Raw genomic sequence first — 22,411 nt, forward strand, 5'->3', positions numbered from 1 at the left:
CTCTTGAATAAGTAAATTACTCCAAGAGCAAACCCACAAGTCTAAAAGTAGCTTGGTTCAGGATGCAGAGAGTCCTAAGTTCTATCACTCATCTTCAAGCCCTACCAGCCGAAGTCAAATCACCTAAAGATCTGGGATAAACAAGAAAAATATGAGGCCACACAGAGTAAGTTTTCAAGTATTCATCAAGAAAAACAGGCAATTTTAAGAAGGCGTAAGTAATTTGCTTGCTATAAACAGAAATAAGTAATTTTAAAAGGTACAGATTATGCAAGTATCTGAAGCTTTTAAAATGTTTTCGCGGAGATTCCAGGAAGCTTTGAGCATTCCTTTTTTTTTTTTTTCTGCAATAGATGCACCCTGGGTTGGATGGTTCTGTTTCTGGGTCACCTTGTGCACTGCCTTCCACCGAAGGTGCTTGTTCAATCAGTCCTGAGAGTTTGGGGGAAAGTGCACCATGAAAAGTTAATATTGACATTGAGCACTTTCTTCTGTCATTTGCTGATGACTTGTGGATGCAAGGCTGACGTGAAATATTTTTTCTTGATTTTAATAGAACAGTGGCAGTTTTACCCTATGAGGCCTCATTCTGAAAATAGATTTTTGATGGCAGTCTCATACTTTTTTAGAACACTTCAACTTTGACACTTTAATGCTTTAACTTTGATAAAAACACAGAGATCTTCATGGCCAATGCCTTTTACCCACAATGTTCTGCACACAGGTTTGCTTGTGCAGTACTTCGCTAAGCCACGGTTTGCAGAAATGAGATTACTACTTGTAGGGAACTTGTTGGGACGTTTCAAAAGCTTATCATTCCAAGTTCTTAAATCTCACATAAAATGCGTGCAAGACCAAATAAAACCTGATCAAGTAAAATCCTCCCTCTTTCCCCTAGGCACAGGAGGTGAGGGGGACAAGGAGGGAACCAAGAACAAATGAACCTAGGAATTATTATCATCTAGTTAAGCACAGGCAGAGAATAGACTATACAAAACGTCAAACCAAAATAAAGTAAAATAATCTCCCTGAAACGCAAGACAGAACTTATTTCCATCATCCATTGTAATCAGAAATCTAAGTGCCTATGCGAAAAATTTGTGCTCGCTATTCAGCCATTCTGGACAGGAACAAATTCCTAACTTTGGAGCTGTGGGAGAATCTACCCCCTTTTTTGCCTAAAACTCTTGTGGTCTAAAACCACTCTAAAGTGGTCTAAAACTCTTGCTACAGAAGTGGTTATAAAAGCTTGCTATATTTTGTACAAGCTTTTCTTTTCTTTTCCTGCAATGTTTTTTACATCTGGAGTGTATAAAGGCATTTTAGACCCTCAGACACTATGGTCTACTGCTCAATGGATCAGGAATGGGACCGGTGTACCTGAACTATGTGGCTGGCAGCTAAAATAACTAATTTGCAACTGTGGCCTTAAAATTTGTCTTTAGAAAGCAAGCAGAGGTTTTGTGGCTAAAAATCACTCAATTTTCTATAAGCCCTTAAACCTCTCCGTGTCTAGCTGCTTCCTCTGCTCACTGCGAGAGGCAATGATCCTAATTTCACATTTCTTACCACTTTACTGCTACTCCCCCCAGTTTTTCCTTTCATTGTGTGCACTGCGTGATTCACTGCTGGTGAAAGGCTACATTTACGGATGGTTTACATCCTGCTCATCTCTATGGCATGCACACAATGCTACCTCCTGCCGCACTACCCTGACTATACCTCTCTCAAAGACAGCACTTTCACTGGAGAGGAGCACAGTACAAGATCTTAGGAGGAACAGCTGAAGGAGCTGGGGTTGTTTAGCCTGGAAAAAAGGAGGTTCAGGGGAGATCTTATCGCTCTCTACAACTACCTGAAAGGAGGCTGTAGAGAGGTGGGGGTCGGTCTCTTCTCCCAGGTAACAAACGATAGGACAAGACGAAATGGCCTCAAGTTGTGCCAGGGGAGGTTTAGACTGGATATTAGGGAAAAATTCTACACTGGAAGGGTTATCAAGCATTGTAAGAGGCTGCCCAGGGAGGTGGTGGAATCATCATCACTGGAGGTATTTTAAAAGACAGGTAGACAAACAAGCAGAGGGAAGATATAAATGTCTGTGCCAGTGAAGGGAGACACTTTTCAGGTAACTCAAGTGCCAGATCACTGTGACTGGGGATATGTGGAAGAATTACACTTAATTTTTCAAGGCTTTTTACTGGAAAATTTCTTAGACCCTATTATATGCACTGCTCCATTTGTAATTATTACACTTACTTCTACCACTAATAATGTGCATAAATCTACTGTTTTGTCATGTTCATAAAGCACTTAATAAGCCTCATCTGAAGGAAGGTAATCACACTGCTTGGAAATTCACTAACTCGGAGACAGAGGGGAAAAAGAAGCTATTCTTAGCATATATACACATCACTCCTAGTCCTCTGACATATCAGCAGTGGTTCAACCAGAGGTGATGTGAGAGTAAATGCATATGGCACCTGCCTGGAATGGTATTTGAATAAACACAGATGTGCCCTGACAGCTACTTGAAACATAAATACTTTCCAAGCTGAAATCCCAGTAGTGGCCAATCTGTCAATAGCCAACATTACTGTACATCTAGAAAGGCATTCACCCACCACTAAAATGGTCATATTTGGAATAGACTATATTAGGCACTCTGCACTGGTGATTCTGTACAACAGGATCTCAGACAAGGAATGAAGAATGTTTACAGACTGCAATGAGAGTGGATGTTAATTTTCATTTAAAGGTAACAGCCTTAGTTGCAATATGGTCAGAATGCTGTGACTGTAAGCAGACAAGATACTGCCTGTTTTACATCTCATCCAAAAGGCAAGCAATTGGTATCTCTGGAACTGCAAAAAACAACATGATAAAGCGATGTTATATTTCAGGTTTTTAAAACATTAATTACTGCCTGCAGTATTTAACACAAAAATTAGCTACCTATCATAATGTGTCAATGGAAACAAAACAGATACATTGTAGAGTGAAATACAAATCTCTATGTAAAAACCATTAACCATTCCTCACCTGATCTTCTTCTCCACCACCTTCTTCATCGTATTTCAGAATGTTGTCCCTCACATCATCTTCTGGATCAATCAAGAGCTGCTTTGCCTGACGCTCTTTATCACGGCGTTTCATCCATACCACGAACATTAAAACTAAAACTACATGGCAAAAAGGGAAGACACAAAACCACATCTTAATTCTGACATTACATCCATGGAAAATTGTACAAATTTAATACCAAGATTTAAAAAAGAAAAAAAGAAAAAAGCCAAGAAAGTTGGCTTTGACTGTTCTGGATGAGGTTGTTTTTCTAAAAAATAAAAAAAAAATGTATAGAAGGCAGCTTAAGCAAGAGAAGTTTCAACTCAGGTTACTATAGGCAATTTGATTTGGAAATCAATCACGTTTTCAAGGTCATAAGTCACAAACGGATTCCACATCTGCAAAATAAACTTGTCACGAAAATAAGTAAGGAAGACAAAGCTTCATAAACCACTGCATTCAGAAGGGAATCTCTCCAGTACTGGCAAGAATTCTAAAAGATTATATTATTTATATTTTTTCCTGCTATGTCTCAATAATATATATTAATTTATATAGTTTAAGTTAAATTCTGATGTTTGAACATCACCGAGCTTAGGCTGATTTGGTGTACAACTCAGCGGTCCATGAGAACAGGCCATACTGTTGCCAAAGTTTAGATTTATGTTTAGAAGCAAGAGGAATCAAGGTCAAGGAAAACGCAGTGGCATTTAGGCTATGTATTTTTAATCTTTAATCTCAACAATTTCAAGTTATAGTGTTAAACTGTTTGCTTGTTTACAAACTAAAGCTGTTAAAGAAAACCGAATGAGAACAAACCAGAATAAATGTGAGTAAATTAATTTCTAATACAATAGGCATGCTTCCAATTACAACCACCTTCACGGAAAGAAATTCCAATGTATCTAGAATCATAGAACGGTTTGGGTCGGAAAAAACCTTAAAGATCGTCTAGTTCCAACCCCCCTGCCCATGGGCAGGGACACCTCCCACTAGACCAGGTTGCTCCAAGTCCCATCCAGCCTGGCCTTGAACACCTTCAGGGATGGGGCATACACAACCTTCTCTGGGCAAGCCGTCTCCCCACCCTGACAGTAAAGAATTTCTTCCTAAAATCTAATCTAAATCTACCCCTCTTTCAGTTTAAAACCGTTACCCCCAGTCCTATTGCTACACTCCCTAATAGAAAGTCCCTCCCCACCTTTCCTGTAGGCCCCCTATAAGTACTGGAAGGCTGCTATAAGGTCTCCCTGGAGCCTTCTCTTCTCCGGGCTGAACAACCCCAGTTGTCTCAGCCTGTCTTGTCAGAATGTCAATATGTAAAGACTATCTTAGAAGATTTGATAGTTTCAATAAGGTTCTGCTAATTGAATACCTAACATTTTAAGAGTATCTTGTATTGGGAAAATAATTGTACTGCACTTGTGTACAGCCACGGGCTTAACCAGGCTCATATACTTTTAAAATTTTAATTTATTTTGTTTTTTAAAAATTACTCCTTTGCGTCATTGGCATTGGACTGTTGCACAGTATACTTTGATCAGGTTAATCCTTCCTTGTGTTCCACCACAATCAGAAATCCGTTAACCATAATATGTAGGAGAGCTAGCATCTAATTTACTACATTGGACAGACACTTAGTCATGATGTTTGGTCATTTCCCTTATTAAATGCACTTAACACAAAACCAAAATACTAGTACAGCTTTAGGCAGTACTTAAACACACCCGTCTCTGTTCCTGCACAGCTGCCTGCTCGTCAGGCCTTATATGAAGGGCTGTGATGTATCACTTTCCAAACTCATCTAATAGCCTACTTACAATTAATCTGAAGCACAACAGTAGTAACACTGGAGCCCTCCTTAAAAGCACTGTTACCCGCTGTGGATGGCATCAAACCACTAGAGGTCTGCAGGATAATCACATCTTCAACCTGGTCGCTCACTGATGTAACGTAATAAGTGCCCAGGGGCACAGATGGACCATCTCTTTCACAAACCCACTGTGGGGCTGGACTGCCATGCAAGTGCTAGTTATGATCTGCCTCACAGACTCCTAATCCTTTACCTTCAGCAAGTTTTCATACTTGTCCAAGACATTAAACTAAGCAGCAACAACTCTTGGACTTTAGTCTTTAATCATTCCTCTGTCTTTGTCAAGGTACATGGAAGTAGAACATAAGATGGCACTCACAAAGCAAGAATAGAAGACTTAGGATTAAGAGATGTATCTACTCACTGAGCAAGATGATGATACAAAGCAGAATTGCAATGATGGCACCAGTGCCCAGCCCTGCCCCAACGATCCGGTCAACATCAGTGCAGTCTCCATTTATGTCACATTGGCAAACTTTCACTTTCAGCACAGAAGTGCTAGACGCATGTGGATTTCCAGAATCCGTAATTACTATGGGCACATCGTAGATACCAGCCTCCAAGAACCTGATCCTTAAAGAGAGCTGGGCATGATCACCTGTGTGGAAAAATAAGGCACTTGTTAACAAGTAATGTACTGCTTATGTGGGTTTAAAATATTATTGGCAAAAATGGCTCATCTTTGGGCTCTGTGTTAATTTATTGTTCAGCCCACTACATGACACTCGGGACAACAGACTTCTTTCTTACTGTGAACATCTTTTCTTAAAATTTCTTATTCTTTGGGCAACTTACACTAAGGTGCTTTCCTGTTCATATTAGCCAAATTCATGTATGTTGTGAAGTAACACCAAAGTAAAATACAGAAAAGCATATGCAATAGTTTCTTCAAAACGATTAAGATTTCTGTAACGTTGATTACCACTAATTCGAACAATGGTCCAATTCCTCTTAATACTAGCAGGTGTGTCAGGCAGCTCAAAGGCAAACGGGCCCGCATTTGGATCTATGTCAGGGTCTACAGCAGTGATGTTAATAGCGTTAGGCTGCAGTGTTTCACAAGTTGTGGCTTCTTTTGGATTCACTTGTGGGGCATTATCATTGATGTCCAGCAGGTATATCTGAAGCGTGCCCGTTCCGCTCATCGGGGGAATTCCTTAAAGAAAAGAGAAACGTATTGAGCTTGTTTCCAATTGGAAAGTTACTTAAATTAAGCCACACCAACACTTTCCTATTACCACGTACATATGTTCACCTCAGTTTTGTGATTCTGTCTTTACCAAGCCAATCTAACACTGTCACTGCTCCTGGTAACACACACATTCTTATATAATCTATCCTCAGAAAAAAACTGTCCTACTCAGCAAAATTCAGCAAATAACTGCAGATCCAGACATCAGGGACTCAGCCGCTTTACTGACCAGACAGCTAGTTCCTCTCCAGAGACAGTCCACATCAAATGCTTCAAAGAAAAAGGTGAAAAATTCGAATAGTTTATCCTCTGGAGAAATTATTTTGTAACTTTTAAGACTAACCATCACCCTTTACCACAAGTGTGCTATTTAAATTCTTTCTAATACTGGCTTCCAGCACGCTACTTCTAGACGTTCTTGCTATCCATATATAATGTGTGATGCTTTCGTAAACCTTGGTGAAGTCACACATTTATGTGAACATGTGGCACTGAATTTCTCAGTATAATTAGCAATCGTTCTCATTCCACCCCTACGCCCCATAATCTTCCATTTAATTTTTTTTCCTCCAGAACAGAGCCAAAAGGATAGAAATAGTTGATCTAGGTTTGCTATCCTGTATCAGTTTGCAAAATTTTACCATTTGTCTTCTCCCCATGATAAATAGCCCAAGTGTTTAAGTTTTCCCCTCTAATGCGAGAACGTTCCTAGCTGCACCTGCCCGTCTTTCTGGTATCAGCTATGAAGAGTACGGCACTCCAGCTGAATTCAAAGGACTCATTTCTGAGCAGAGACTGTTAATTGTCATTAACAAACTGACATTGAAAAGACACGGTTTTTGTTTTCCTCTACGCTGCTCTAACCTGAATGTGGAAAAATACAATATGGCTCCCTCAACACGTTACTCCCTATAAAGCCCACTGATGCTGCTCATTCACTCAGCCTACTGCACTGCTCTGCAGGGTTTTTCAGTTTTCTGTAAACTCAACTAATGTAACTAAGCCAGTGCCTTTCTCCAAACTCACGGAATTAATTTTCAGCCCACTTCCCGAGTAGTGGGAAATATACAAAGTCTGATACTAATACAGACTTCCAACTGGATGTATTCTAAGCACATCTTGCTCTCTGTCCCAGTAAAACTGAATGCCATTCAACCACACAGAAGAAAGCTTTTTGAATAAATATACAATGTTGTTACATACCATTATCAGAAGCAAGAAACGTTGCATTATACATATTATTTTGCACATATATTGACTCTCTGTCCAGAACAGCTGTAGTAGTTATTTGTCCATTAACAGGGTCAATTTTCAGCCAGTTTGCAGGATCTGAAAGTTTTGAGTACCTGTGTAATTGATCACAAGATGCATTATTTATCTGCCAACATAAATACTGACAAAGGCAATATTAGTATTTTAATTTGTATTCTGAACACATTTGTGGAATTTGGAGACAATATTTCACAAATTTCCATTTATTAAGTCTTGTTGCTAAAATTCTTGAAAGCACTTATTAAAAACAGTCCTACATTTAGATTCTTGAAGTGCTCTGCCATATAAATTATCGTGTATGATTGTAAATCTTACAATTACCATAACCTATATAACATGCATATTCAGATCCAATTACAGTATTTACTTAAGGATCTTTTGTGCTTGTTCTGTAGCTAGAGTTGTTCATACTAACTTTTATCTTATCAGAGCACTGCGAACAGGAGAGATGTAACAATGAATAAAGAGTGTTAGAGTAGCACTAACTCGCATTATTCTAGTGCTTCCAATATCACTTAATTTTTTAGAGATCATGGTTTTACTGCATGTTCCTCATCTTAATTTGAAACAGGAGTATCTTTCAAAACCATCCTTCCATCTGATAAATTGACCTTTGATCTGTGCAAGCTATCTTAGGTCATTAAAAATGCATATATCCTTAAGTCCTCATGCTATCATGTCTACAATGTTATGTCCAGAAATGAGCAAAATAATCAGCAACAGCTAACCAAAATTAAGACAAAATAAAATTTTAAGAACCTTGATTTTGGAAGGAAAGACAGCGAGTAAGTTTTGGAGTTTCCTCCACATGAACTAAAAACGTTGTTGGATAAGCTAGGAACCTAAATCCTGGTCCAAGGCTAGTCGCTGCGCCTTAGCTTTGCGGTTAATGACCATGTTTTAAACAAGGTATGCGAATGCGTGCTTTTAAGATTTCCATGTTTCATCCTCTTCACTTTTCTAATTTAGCATAGTTTTAAGACATTAGGCAAATTATGATTAAATTATGATCATAGCTATCAGTACAAGAGTTCACAGATGGACAACAGCAGCACTTTGCATGGCTGGAGAATAAATGAGAAGAAAGCCCTTCAGATTTGATCAGCAATCTGTGGATTGCTGCCATGTCAAAATTATTGGTTAATTTAAATTGCAAATAATCTTAATTCACACTAGCATGTGTCTGCTCTGACTGAATTTGCTGGGATGCCTCGTATAGAATCATAGAATCATTTAGGTTGGGAAAGACCCTTGGGATCATCGAGTCCAACCATCAAATATATGCATAATGTATACACATGCATAACTTCATTCTACCTTGATGTAGTAGGACTTAGCATTAGAAGATGACCTAGTTTACAGATCTATGAATGCCATTCAAGTCACCCTCTCTACAGCCAAAAATCTCTTTAGAGAAAGCTGCACAAACACTACAGGAGGTATTAGTATAGCTGTGTGCTATGGTAAATGCAGCCATTTTGTAAGCAGTCTCTGCTCCCCACCCACTCGAGAACATGGATATTGCATTCCAGTTGTTAAATAACTGCAAAATGTTAATATAGACCTTAGAGAGGTTTGCTGCATGTAACGATCTGGGTCCTGAGCAGTGAAAGTCGTCAACATGCTACCAGCAAGCAGCCCTTCTTCTTGACGTACAAGCTTAGGGTTTGGAACAAAATATGGGCTCTCATTCACATCAATGACCGTAATGGACACGGTTGCTGTTGACTGGGGAGGATGCTGAATCCCCTTAGCCAAAGGCACTTGATTTTCTGCAGCTACGGTAAGTACAAACATCCTGTTGGTCTCGAAGTCAATAGGCTGGGAAAAGCAAAGAGCAGAAAGTGTTGACATCTACTTACGATAGCGAAGAGCATACAATAACATTTTTACTTTAAAGCACATTTTTAAATATTACTTGCACTGCTTTTCTCAAAAATGAGCACAGAGCCTAAAGAGAATGCAATCAATGTAACACCTCAACAGGAGACTGGGTTGGGGTTTTGCTTAGCAGCAGCAGTTCTGAAGTCAAAACAGCTAGAAATCTTGTCATTCTTTGGCTTAACTTACTCTGGTACTGCCGTTAGTGGTAACTGAGGAAACAAGTAATTTAATCAGAAAATGATATAGAAACTCCCAGCTGTGTGCCAGGCACTCGCGTGAGCAGATGCACCTCCTGAGGAGCTCTCCTGGGGAGAGAAACCTGCCTCTCTCTGTTATGACAAAGGTTTCCTTCAAACAAGTTCATGACCATACCTAGCCCCACAGATCAGGGATTCCTATGTCCTTAACGTTTCACTAGAAAGACTCTTTGTAGTCTCAGCTAATCCTACTGCTGCTATACCACAGTCCAGACAACCTTCGGTTTGGGGTCTTCCTCACTGAGCCAGAAGTCCAATTTAAGGAGTAAAACCAGTTTGAGGCTAGAGTTCCTCTGCCGTGCTGCATAGGGGTGAGGCATTCCCCGACACCTGATTCACCTTAGTACTATGCACTGTACAACTCGTACTGATTCTAGACTTAAGGGAAGCCTGTACTTTACAGGGGCAGTTGGCACGTAACAGTATGAAGTCAGTGACAAGAGACAATCCAATCTTCATTACAGGTTGACAGATCAACTCATTGCACTGCCAATAAAAACTGTAGGGAGGCTTCCAACTCTTCCCATGTCTGGGTGCTTAAAGGAGTGCTGCTGGCCAGACTGCAAAACTGCCATTTATCACCTCAGCCTGATTTTCCTGTGCTGTTTAAGAGAGTCTGATTTCAGATGGCATGCATGGCTACAAACAGGCCCATCATTCCCTTGTATTTGTAGGAAAAAGTTCTTTTTCCAGCGAGGCTCCCACATGCTGCTACTCTGCTGTTAAACCTGGGCAGGTGTAGCAAAGCACTGAGGTACTCAGGCAGTAGAAGGGATAGAATTTGTTAAAAATAAATTTGTAAGTGAACGAAGCCATATCAAACAGGTTAGGGATCTGGAATCTTAGGCTTGCTTCTCTTTGTAATACTTTAGTTTAATCTGTGCATTTTTTAAATTCACTTTTCCAGATGGTTCTGGTTTGATACCATTCCTAGATCTGAAAAAGATGCTTATGTGCCTAATTGCAAAGCACAGACACTCACATAATTCTTGCTGGAAGACTGCAATATAACAATTGGTACCTCTGGGGAAATGCAGTTATAAAACAGAGACAGTTCTTAAAAAAAAATACCTAGTGTGAATTACCACTATAGCTGTACAAAAACTGTATCTTCTCCTCACCTAGATACTGAGAAGATAAAAAAAATAAAAATAAAAGGAAGGGGGGGAGAGAGAATGTTTTAATTTCCAAATGGGAACACTGGCATCTCACACTTGACTTCGTAAGTGGATCAGCCAAAACCAGACAGGCCAACTCAGAGATGAGACACTTATCAGAGGGCCGCGAGGAAAGGTGGCTACTTGCCTGGCAGGTTTAATTATAGAACCACATTGTTATTATCACTTGAAATAAGTCACCCCTCAACACAGAGCTTTGTTGGCTAGTGAATGAAGATAAGACAGGTTATTCCATAAAAGGTATTTAAGTGAGGTTTTAAAAATAGCCAGTCTTTAAAAGCCTCTTGTAGAAGTAGCCTCCCACCTATCACTTTTTCCTCTCTGATTGTGCCTTGACTGCCTATATCTGTTCCTTTAATGGGAACATGTTGACATAAAACCTGCAGATAACAAGCGTGAGTACTAATGGAGGCCAGGAGGTAGGAAGCTGTTTCTTTACACTAGCAACAAACACTAAGCAAATGCTTTTTCACAGACTAATTCCTATCTTTTGGCAAATAGAGCTTCAAAATCTGTCATTTTCAACAACCTCATCTTATTTTTTAAAACTGATCAGTTGGAATGCTACTGATAGCGTAAGCAAGAAAATGCTCCAAGAGATGGATGGCTTACTTCTGCAAGACAGACAGTGCCCATCCATTTAACTTTCCAGACTTGTGCTGGCCTCAGGAATTCACATTTCCCCCCCGCAACGTTCTCCCACTTCTTCCATCTCTGCTTAATTCTCTGAAGCACAAGCATCTCTTACCTTCACAACTGTCACCAGCCCATCGTTGCTATTGGGATCAGTCAGGATGGTGAATCGACCTGTCGGGTCTCCTCCAGTCATTCGGTACATTGCATTCCATGCAGGCGTGTGGGGCTGATCTTTATCCGTTACCGTCAGATTCGCTACGATCACATCCACCCTGTTTTCTGGTACTTCCCCGTAGAACTGCAAAAATAAGAAGAAAACATTTTTCCTCGGCTGCAGAAGCACACAAGAACCACGCCATACTGAGCATTCATCAATGTTAGGGAGCGCATCTCTCTCCACTGGAGCTCTCACAGTTTAGCTAACGAAGTTTACCTGAGGCCACTCAGAAAACTGATGGTTTGATTACCTTGTCAGTTTTTGCCTTTTGGCCTAAGCAGAGTACCGTAACTAAGGGATATGTATTCTGGACGTACTTCAATTCTGCCTGTCAGTACACTATTTAGTAAGTAATAAATATTTACTCTCTGTGAATGTAACGAGAAAAGCAGGGAATGGTTATAAATACGCACATCCTTCAGTTACTCCCACCCTGTACTTACAGTCATGGCGGTGAACTCTGGAGGATTGTCATTGACATCTGTGACAGTGATGACAGCAGTTGCTGTGTTTGAAAGACCATATGTTGGGTTTCCTTCCATGTCCGTAGCTTGAATTATTAATGTATATTGTTGTACTTTCTAAAACACAAAATGACATCAACATAAGTTTTAGACAAATCTAACATTACCTTAGGACAGCAGGTGTTTCCGAAATTGCACTTTGCTAAGCAATGGAGCCTATCACACTGTTTCTTCTAGTTAGCATCACCCGAAACGACAGGAGCAGAGTTTGTGCCACAGGAGTACAGCACCAGGCTGCACCTCGCTACAGTGAACTACTGCTTGATTTCCTTCAAATATCACTGAGATGAGGACAGGCCGCCTGCTTCCTACTCTCAAAAATGGAAACCACTTTATACAGTTAATGCTTCTCTCACAGATTTAAAAATGCTTTTCAAATGGGGAAAAGCACAAGAGTGCAGTTTACACTAAAACAGGCTAAGTCCTCAAAAGCATTTAAGAGAACTGAGCCAAGGCAGGTTCGTTGGCCAAACGGCCACAACTGCCAAGGTTTTGTTTCAGCCGAGCCCAAGTATAAAACTGCTGTTGCAACTTCTTGCGATCGTTATGGAAACCGAAGATGTCAAGGCTAACGGAGATGAGTGGGGGCACTGGGAGAAAGGGGGAGGGAGCAACCGCACGGGTTATTTCCATAAATGTTAAACACCCCGTCTGAGGATGGCCATCTCCTCCTCCTCCTCTCGTCGCTGTGTGTGCCAGTAGTAGCGGCTCCGCTCTCCCGGCAGGGCTGGAGCGGGGCCAGGGCTCCCCCCAGCACAAGGAAGAACTGACCGCAAACTGGCTCGCTCTTTAAAACAAAGTTGATGCGATTGTGTTAAGAAAAAAAAAAACCAAAAACAAAACCAAAACAAACGACCAGCTAGAAAGATGATTTTTTTTTTGTGTAGAGTTGCTGAGAAGTTGATTTTAACTCATCGACGGTTTCTACCGTGAAATGCAAATATTGTGTGTGCTTTTCCATTTACCAGTTCAGTTTCAAATCTGGCATTTCCCAGCTCAAAGATAGCTAGGTGTTAGCATTCAGTTCTTTCCAAAAGGAAATGTACAAACATAAGAAGCTGCTATTACTTTGAAATACCACTTTCATGAATGGTTTACTAACGTTGGCAAAAAACCTTCTGGCAAAACAAAGAAAAGCACAGTTTTTTCTACTCGGTACCTTATCTTCTCCCACTACTTAAAGACTGGGCTGTGAGACAGATGACTTCCTCATGGAAACTCTTTACAAAAAGGGACTATGGGTATCCATACAAAAAATCCGCAAAGACAATTCCACTGATAATGTCTAACTTTCTTCCAAATTTTGTCCAGACACAACGACAGACATTAGAGATCTAATGGTTATGCACACTTCCAAGCAGCAAATATGAGCCACTGAATAAAACAAGTTTTTAAAAAAAGCTGTATGAATCTTTATCTCCCACTGAGAATAATTTATGCTCATGTCCTCTTTCACAAAGGAACCCTTACAAACACACCTCAAATCTGTACTACTGCATATGCACCCCACAGTTCTTTAAAAAAGCAAGACTAATATTATTTATACAGAAGTGCAATATATATGTTTAATAATGCATAAGTATGTATACAAATTCTGGCTTGGAAAACATACTCGCAAAGTGACCTTCAAAAGGCTTCAGTAAACATCCTGAAGGTTTCCTTCATGACACCAACAAGAGCAACAGTCACAAGGGAATCAAAGAAATACTTTTACCACTTTCATCCATGAAAAAAAATAAATATATATATACACTTTACTTATCGCGAAGCAATAAAATCTAGAGCCGTATTGAAGCAAATCTTGCAGCCAGATGATTCTACGTTATTGAAACAGCAGGTGCTTCTGATTCATCTGGGTCTTAACACATTGATCCCAAGAAGCAAATTTCATTAAGGAAACTCCATTATTATTACACGGAGACTCCACTTCCGTACAATCTTCTTATTTATTTCCAACAGAAACAGCACACTAGAAGTGCCCCAAAAGACAGCATATATGTGGTTTTGTTTGTTTTCCCTCCCTTCCAGCACTCAAACACAGAAGATCAACTGCTGGGAATGAAATTTCAGAAATCGACAAGGGCACAACTTTCCAAGCATGGGGGAACTGAGGGAGGTGGCTCTCCTCTTTTAACTGCAGGTTGAGAAGGAGCCAGGAATAAGCCGTGTCAGCAGCCTGCACAGAGGCTTTGCAGCAACACATCCGAAAACGAACTGGCAGCTTCAAGACAGAACGCAGACCTCATCAGCTCACATCTTTCCATTTCAACACAAGCCAAATAAAAGAGCACTTCACTGAATTAACCTCACGTGAGGCAGGAATGTCAGTGTGTAAATTTAAGTACCCTGCCTGACTTCTTCGGCACCTCCAGCACTAAGGCAGATGTTTTAATGCTGAAGTGAATTCCACAGCAATAGCAGAAGAAATGAGAACAGCTGGATCTCATGAAAGAGCATCATTTGGGACAGCAAGTGAAAGACGACTTCTGCCTTTAGCTGAGTCCCCTACTCAAGCAACTCTCCTCCTGTGCACATTAGCACAGATAATGCATTGTGTATGTTGACCTAAAATACTAGCAGATGAGGAATGCCATCAGAGGAACTACTTTTTTTTTTTTAATGCCTACAACACATATGCTCCCGCAAATCATGGGTCACACAACTTAAGAATTTAAAATCCTGTCTACTATTTTATGAGCCTAACTAGAGCTTTAGAAAGAGAGTCAGGCTTAAGAGAAAAGGGCAGAATGGCTGAAGTGGGTAGCCCAGTTAAGGTTCCTGGGCAACAAGGAAACTTGGGCAACAAGGAAAACTTGTGCAACGAGGCACTCCCCAGTCCACAGTCAAGAGACCTGCTCAATTCCGATCTGGCTTTCTAGGCTCCTGGTCATTTTAATTTAATTGACATCCATGAAATGACTCAGGAAATGAAGGAAGCAGAGCAATGGCTTGGGAAGGAAACCATTTTATCTCATATTAGTCTAATTTAATATTTGAATGATTTAACATTAATCATTAATACTCAATATGTGCAAGAAATGTTTATAAATACTCATTTGGGTATCAGCACAGTGATCCATCAGGAAAACTGATGGTAAATGACAAGGCTTTTCCAACTGTTAATGCGAGGGCCTAAGCTCCAGACAGCCGGTTTCTTCCAAGCTAAATCACTCCAGTACAGCTAGTCACTGAGTAATAAAACTCAGAGTTATCGCTATGTCCTTCTGAAAGTTCACCTGTCAAAGATGACCAGGGGATTTTAAAAACAAGGGCAAAGCTGCCCATCATTCTTTTAATTTAATAGGGCAGTACAGTGAAGTTCAGGGTTTTCCTCTCCTCAAATCCATCCTCTTCAAAACCAACTTAAATAGAATTAACATTAATAAAATTTTAAAACTTAATTACAATATCTAACAGTCTGTTTAGCTTTTCAAATCTCCTGATTGCCCCTTTCAAACTGAAATGCATCAGAATATTAACAGCCGACGCAGAGCATCAGAAATATTTTTGTTCTCCATTTTACATAAGTATAAGCGAACAGCTAAAAGCTGAACAGCAAATCCAGTTTAAAAAAGCTTCAGATTTAATGAGCTCAAATGAGGTTAGTAAAACAGAAGTTGAAAAAACATGTGTTGAAATAAGATTTGTTTGGATTTTATAGTTTGTTTATAAAATAATGTTTATCTCTTCTTAAGTTTTCAAGTGGTTCAAAAGCACAGCTAGTCCATGTGACAGATCTGGAGTTGGGAGGGAAATATTTTTATTCCCACCTCACAGATGGGTGAACCAGAGCAGAGGATCTGGCATCTTTCTTCTCCGGTGGTGGGCAACGGTGAAGAACTGTCTAGACAGAACAGGACTTGCCCAGCACGTAGCAGGGAATTATTGACAGTCAGAGATTATTTTTTTTATTATTTTTTTTAAAGTGTTTGAATGTGTGTCCAGGCCTTGAGACAAGTCTCTATCTACACAGTTTGTATTACTGAGTGGTTTATTTCTTAGACACATGCTTTCAAATTTTAAAATTGGTAAGATTTTTCCTAGTTTATTTTAATAAGTAAAATTCAGATTAGAGAATTACTGATCTGAAATTAGCAACATGGCATCCAGAAGATTTCAAATATTTGCCACCTCTCTGTGAGGAGCAAGGAAGAGGACAGAGGGAAGACAGAAGCTCTCCTGGAGCTTCCAAAATAAATAAAACATATAGTCAATTCCATTTTCCATCTACTCCTTGCCTATGGAGCTCATCAAGAGGAACGGCTTGTAGCCGAGGAGCACCTCACATCTCAGCACCCAGGCTGAGCACCTGAGATCCTTATCTGCATCGTTCTGTGTGTGCCTGTTCCTTAAAAACAAACAGGCTTGTGAGACAAGATCCTTTCCACGACCCCATGGAAACAAGAGTGACATATACAGAACACATGGGTCCAGTTTTTTTCCAGGGAGAAAGTTCAGACCAGGGAGGGAGAGAAGAATTCATAAATTACTAGCAAAAACCGTGCTTCTTCACAATATTAAGTACAAGCCAGCCTATGGGATTGAGACCTGCCGTACCTCTCTGTCAAGCCCAGCTGCTACGGTGATAATGTCACCAGTCTCGTTGTTGATTGTAAACATGTTTGGAGAGGGGCTGCTCGGTGCCTGTGACAAGATTCTGTATCTCAGCATCCCATTCTGTGCATTGGGATCATCAGCATCGATGGCTGTAACGGTCATCACGTAGGTTCCTAGCAGCAAGATAAATAATTGATGTTATATAAACAGTTTACTCAGATTACACAAGATCACTTACAAGCAATGGTCAAAGAATGTATTTCTTTTGGTAAACTCCAAACATTCCTTCCCTTACTTAAAACAAACTGGTTAAACCCAAGACTCACCAACAGAGTAATTAAAATACATAAGAGGAGATAAAAATACTTCGTGTTTATAAAATATCAGATTTGCTTAGAACTGAAGAAGCTCCTCCATAAACAATGAAATCCTACAATTCTGCCACAAATAACATTTCTGTAACAAAAGAGCTCCTTACGTTTAGCTAAAAATGTTATTAATTGGGCCAAAGGAAATATAATTAATTTTCAGAATTGGTGCACATACTGATAATGATTGAAAATCAATGTAAATAATACTCTTTAAAAGGTCTTTGAGATGCATGTTCTTTTCATCTCAAATGCCAAGTCAACACTGCAAAGTGAGAAAATACGTTTCTTGGGCTAACCTTTCTGAAGAATTCATTTTGCACTACTGACAAATTAAGAAAGTGGTTTCAGCCACAGTGCAAACTTTAGTCTGAGCCAATTAGAATTTTAATGAGATGTGAACAACGTTTAGGGTTTTCTCGACAATTCAAATGAAACTGTTTGATTTCAAATCCCAGTATTTCCAAAGCCTCTGAGATTCAGAACTAGAACTGGATCTGCTGGTATTTCAGAAGTCTCTAATACCCTGAGCTGTCAACTAAATGAACGTCAATGGCTATCATGAACATAACTGTAAGAACTGCGACACTATAAATAGGATTTTCCAAAACAGGAACCTAAAAGTCATATTCTTAAAGACTGCTCTGTTTTAGTTTATGTACATAATACTTTCTTCTTTGGGAAATTAATCCTAGCGTACTAAAAACTGAATTAAAAATAACATGAAATAATAAGAGATTTTGCTCATCACACTAGTAAGACACCTCTGAAAGTGTTACAAGGTCTGAAGCCACCCTATTCATCACATTCAGCGTTACTGCACAGACTTTGAAAGCCCATGTATTACCTGGCTTCGATCCTTCAGGGACTGTCCCATTCCAAACCTGGTGTAAGAATTCAGGTCTGTTGTCATTCATATCAATGACATTAATAACAATGTCAATAGGATTTTCCACCTGGTTTCCATTTACATCCACTGCATGCGCTCTCAGCTGCAAACGTCATTAAAAATATTAGAATTTGCACAACATACAGGCACAAATAGATACAATAACGTTGGCAGGAAGTTTCAGACCAGATATTTTTAGCTCAATGTATTTTGTTACCTTCCACTGCTTCCTCATATCGACAACATTTGAGTTTTCAGGTTGCTCGTGGAACTACTGTTCAGACTTCTAAATTATTCTAAACTGCAGATTTACTTTGATTTATTGAAAATTATTTTGAATCATGTAATTTCGATTAATACCAGTGCCTACTGTCATATATAAATCTGATTTTAGTAATGACCATTAGAAAGCATACTCTAGAAATATGCAGATTTATAGCAACCAGATAGAAACTTATTAATAATCTATAGGGAAGGAACACTGGCATCATTTTCAAAAATTCTTTACTGATATTATAGATATTGAATAGACATGAATGCATAGGAAAAGTTTATAGAACAGACTTGTGCTACCTGCAACACCAAGGTAAGGTTTGTGATAAATCACTGTCAGTAAACACACAGAAATTCCAGACTAAAATTAAGGTATTGTTTATGGACTGAGTTTCAAAGATACTGAGACACTTAGATTTAATGCCCTCATTGTCAAAAAGGACTGAGTAACTACCTTTGACAGCCAGGTTTACCTAAATCACCTTAAATTGGACAGCCAGAAAAAAAGGAACACAGTATTTTCTGAAAGTTTAAACCTAGGTATCCAGGCCAGAACCAGACAATTGCTAGGCAAAAGAGCAACTTTTTCCTGTCGTCACTCCTGCTGATGCCCATTATATATATTTTTATATATATGTGTGTGCATGTACACACACACACATATGTATGTTTTGGCTACAAACTTGTTAGAAAGGAACAAGAGGGCATTACTAACTCACCACTCTGGAAAACAACTCATAACATTTAAATTCCTAAGTCAGTAAATCTTGAATTGCCAATGCCAGCAAAAATCTTGCAGATGCCAGAGCTGTCGTGCTCTTGTGAGAGGCGTTCCCCCCCTGCCTCCCCCCAGATGCCTCCTGCTGCCTCCTCTGTTCGGAGCAGCACTCGAAGGGCTTCCTGGAACGCGAGGCAAGGAGTGTTTTAATCCACGACATGCTGGAAACACTCTCTAGGAGCTGAGCGACTTCTGTAATGATTTCAGCGTGGTGTTTCAAAAGCAGAGACAACTTTAGGTCACCTCCTGGTCTCCCCCCTTCCTTCAAACCTTTCTTTTCCACTAATACTGGAATCCGTGGTATACTTTGTCAATTTCTTTAGAGCAAAGAATATCATTTTCATAAGCTGACAGACTTAATTTACAATTCCATTAAAATGCTTAGATTTGCCCCTGAAAATGAAAATTGGTAGGTTATTCTTCCCATCCATTTCTCAAATTACAGCTGCTGCAATTCTAATAGCAGTCACATCCTAATTTAAGTTGCTGAATGAAAAGTAAACTTTTGAAAAATATACAATACAGTGGAGACTGTGATCAATGGTCTGTATTTGAATTATAAGCTACAGTATCCATATTTCAATCTTTTAAAATTACTTTATCTAAATGCATTTAATCACTGTTTACATATATTAATGTATTTAAGCTGCTTAATCATAGGAAGAGTTAGCCTTAGTAAGTACAATAAATACAAATCTGCTACAAACTCTTCAAAATCATATCTCATAGAAAACTAAATGCTGGCTGCTCAAGTCATGTTTGAAGCAGATGTTAATCTTCAATTTGATAATCTGATTTATGGCAAATTAAACTCTTACATGAAAAGAAGCAATCTGCTCCCGGTCTAAAGGCTTTGTCACAGACAGCTGTCCTGAGATGGGGTTGATGATGAAGATGCCTGTTGGAGGTTGGTCGGCTCCTGGGCCAGTCACACTGTACCGTAGCGAGAGGCTTTTATCACGATCGGACCTAATCTACATGTCAAAAAAAGATAATATTTACATTAGTTACAAACAACCAATGGGCGTGACTGCTGCCAAGACAAACAGCAGCTCTTTTTTTTTTCCATCTTTAAGTTAAACTCGTAAAAATAATTATTCGGGAAATGGTATAAAGTTAGTATAAAGTTTGAGGTTTTCAGCTGCGCTTTTTGTTAGAAAGTTGGTCCATGAATTTTCAGGAACGTGAAATTATCCCTCTTTATTTCTCATAATAGGATCAATTGTATTAAACCAAAACAAATAAGCATTTTTGCCTTAAACAGTATCATTTAGATCCTAGAGGAAACATATACTGTCATAAAACTACATAAGAAATAAAAAGTTTGTTTTGTTTTTTCCCCCCTTCTGTATCTTTCCAGAACAAAGCTATAGACTCTCTTCTGCTACTGGCAGTAGCCCTTTAGAAACTTGCCATTTTTGTTTAAAGACTGAACTTTGGTTTCTTCTTCCAAGGGAAAAGTTAAAGGGCAGTGCATCTGTGAGGAGCAGGTGAATCACCAGCACTGCTCATCAACAAAGCAGAGCAAAACTATATCGTAGCAACTTGGGCTAATGCTCTACCAAGTTCCAACAAACCCTCACAGAAGTTGGTCATGACCAACCAGTACCATGGTTGGAAGCCCTCTCCTGTGCTGGGCTCCTGACAATGGCCAGATCTGTGCTGCAGAATCCTATGGAGCAACTAGTGCCCTCGCCCTGTCGCATCCTGTTTCCTCCTGCCTCCTGGTGCGCTCCTCCTCTCCCAGGCGGAAAACTTCAGTGCAGAAGACTAGAGAACTCCTGAACCACCAGAGATCCTCCTTAACCACTTAAGGAAGTTATCACAGCGCCTGCCACCCAAACCAAGGTCACCTTCCACCAGTACAGGAGGGACAGGGGCAACTTAAAAAAAAAATAAAATAGAAAATGCAGCCCAGCCCAATATGCACAGAGGCAGCAACATAAATCAGCCCAAAAGACTCTGATAAACGTTTGGACTATGAACAAGACATCATTCTCTTCAAGAGCTCTCCAAGGGACACTGAAACCACATTTCTATTAACTTTCTTACCCTAACTAATTCCTGAGGAAAAGGTCCTCTGGAATTTTCTGGTAGGTTGATTGGAGGAATAACCCAGTCTCTCTTCTGCCTCTTCAGAGGGCTGCTGTGCTTGTATTGTTGCCATGGAAATACGATGTCTTCAATTTTCTTTTGGTCCGTTCCCAGGTACAAGATAAAATTAAGCACATGTTAGAATGAGAATTACTAGTAGACATTATAAAATAACTCAGATACAATTACATAATTGACTGAAAGGCTGTCTTTCCTCTGTGTTCATAGAATTGTTTTATTTGCATTCACAGCGCAGAATGAAAATAACCAATATTATTTACAACTACACTGCAAAATTTTAAGAACTCCTTTTCTTTTATCCTTATTCAAGTTGGAGGAGAAATACAATTATAAACCATTTATAATGTGGCACTACTGTGTAAACTATTCTGCACTTTCTGAAGAGTAGTTAATATTTTGCAGAATTTAATAGTATGACTTTATGTATTTCTCATTAGCTAGAACTTCAGTTCAGGTAATGTGCTACTGTACATTAAATTTAGATCTGGGTGTGCTAAAATATAATTTGAGTTCCAAGAGAAGTTTAATACATACTGGTAAGGAATGTCTCAAATATTTATGACCCTATTAAATCCCATAGAATTAATGCTGTAATTATTTTAAACCTATGTCAGCCATGATGGATGCAGTAGATGACCCACTTTACACATTGGACATTAATCTCTGCTGGGTGTCAACATTCCCTTCCTATTCCCTTCTATATCTGCACTCATTTCAGCCTTTGGATGCCAGCACACATATAGCCATGCTAGCTTGCTTAAAGGCGGAGACAGGGCAACAGAAACTTTTTCCAAATCTTTTAAGAGAACGACTTTAAAAAAAAAAAAAAAATCTAATCAAATAGAGTAAAAACAGATGCCCAATTGAAGGTCAGATTCCCCAACTCTACATTCTGCTGATGGTAAGGATGCCTGACCTGGATTTTTGGAAAGAACAGGGCATGCCCTGGCATAACAAAGCATCTGCTCTTTTACTACACTTTTACAGACAAAATGACAACATTACCTTTGTTAAAAACATGCTGTAGAAGATTTAAAACAATCATCAAGTAAGCAAACAAAAAAATGAGGATTATACAGCTTTGGTCTCCAGTGTGTTCTTGGGAAAAATGTCTTCCATAACTACACTGTCTGTTTTGACATTATGATTAAATCCTTAATGCATACCTATTACAGGTACGTTCATCTATGAATACCTTTTGTTCTTCATTTGTAAACTAAGCACTTTATAAAAGAAGGTAAGAAACAGCAGGCAGCAAGTAATATAACAGAAAAAGGTAGTAGACCTAATATTGTTTTCCTAAAGTAAATGCATTTTTATTTGTATAGTGCTAGG

The 22,411-nt window shown here is 39.3% G+C and overlaps 1 protein-coding gene across 1 annotated transcript in view; it reads right to left on the minus strand.

Moving 5' to 3' along the window:
• The window catches only part of CDH2 (cadherin 2), a 119,918-nt gene that overhangs the window by 17,438 nt on the left and 80,069 nt on the right, over positions 1 to 22,411 (minus strand). Inside the window, exons 4-14 of the mRNA XM_063326770.1 lie at positions 21,014 to 21,151; positions 19,780 to 19,935; positions 17,869 to 18,013; positions 16,654 to 16,826; positions 12,016 to 12,153; positions 11,468 to 11,653; positions 8,965 to 9,221; positions 7,332 to 7,474; positions 5,859 to 6,092; positions 5,301 to 5,534; positions 3,040 to 3,179 (exon numbers count right to left, since the gene is read on the minus strand). Of these exons, the coding sequence (XP_063182840.1) occupies positions 3,040 to 3,179; positions 5,301 to 5,534; positions 5,859 to 6,092; positions 7,332 to 7,474; positions 8,965 to 9,221; positions 11,468 to 11,653; positions 12,016 to 12,153; positions 16,654 to 16,826; positions 17,869 to 18,013; positions 19,780 to 19,935; positions 21,014 to 21,151 (1,944 nt within the window). The remainder of the gene's footprint in view (positions 1 to 3,039; positions 3,180 to 5,300; positions 5,535 to 5,858; positions 6,093 to 7,331; positions 7,475 to 8,964; positions 9,222 to 11,467; positions 11,654 to 12,015; positions 12,154 to 16,653; positions 16,827 to 17,868; positions 18,014 to 19,779; positions 19,936 to 21,013; positions 21,152 to 22,411) is intronic.

This window comes from Chroicocephalus ridibundus, chromosome 2 (assembly GCF_963924245.1).
Source record: "Chroicocephalus ridibundus chromosome 2, bChrRid1.1, whole genome shotgun sequence".
Classification (NCBI taxonomy): domain Eukaryota; kingdom Metazoa; phylum Chordata; class Aves; order Charadriiformes; family Laridae; genus Chroicocephalus; species Chroicocephalus ridibundus.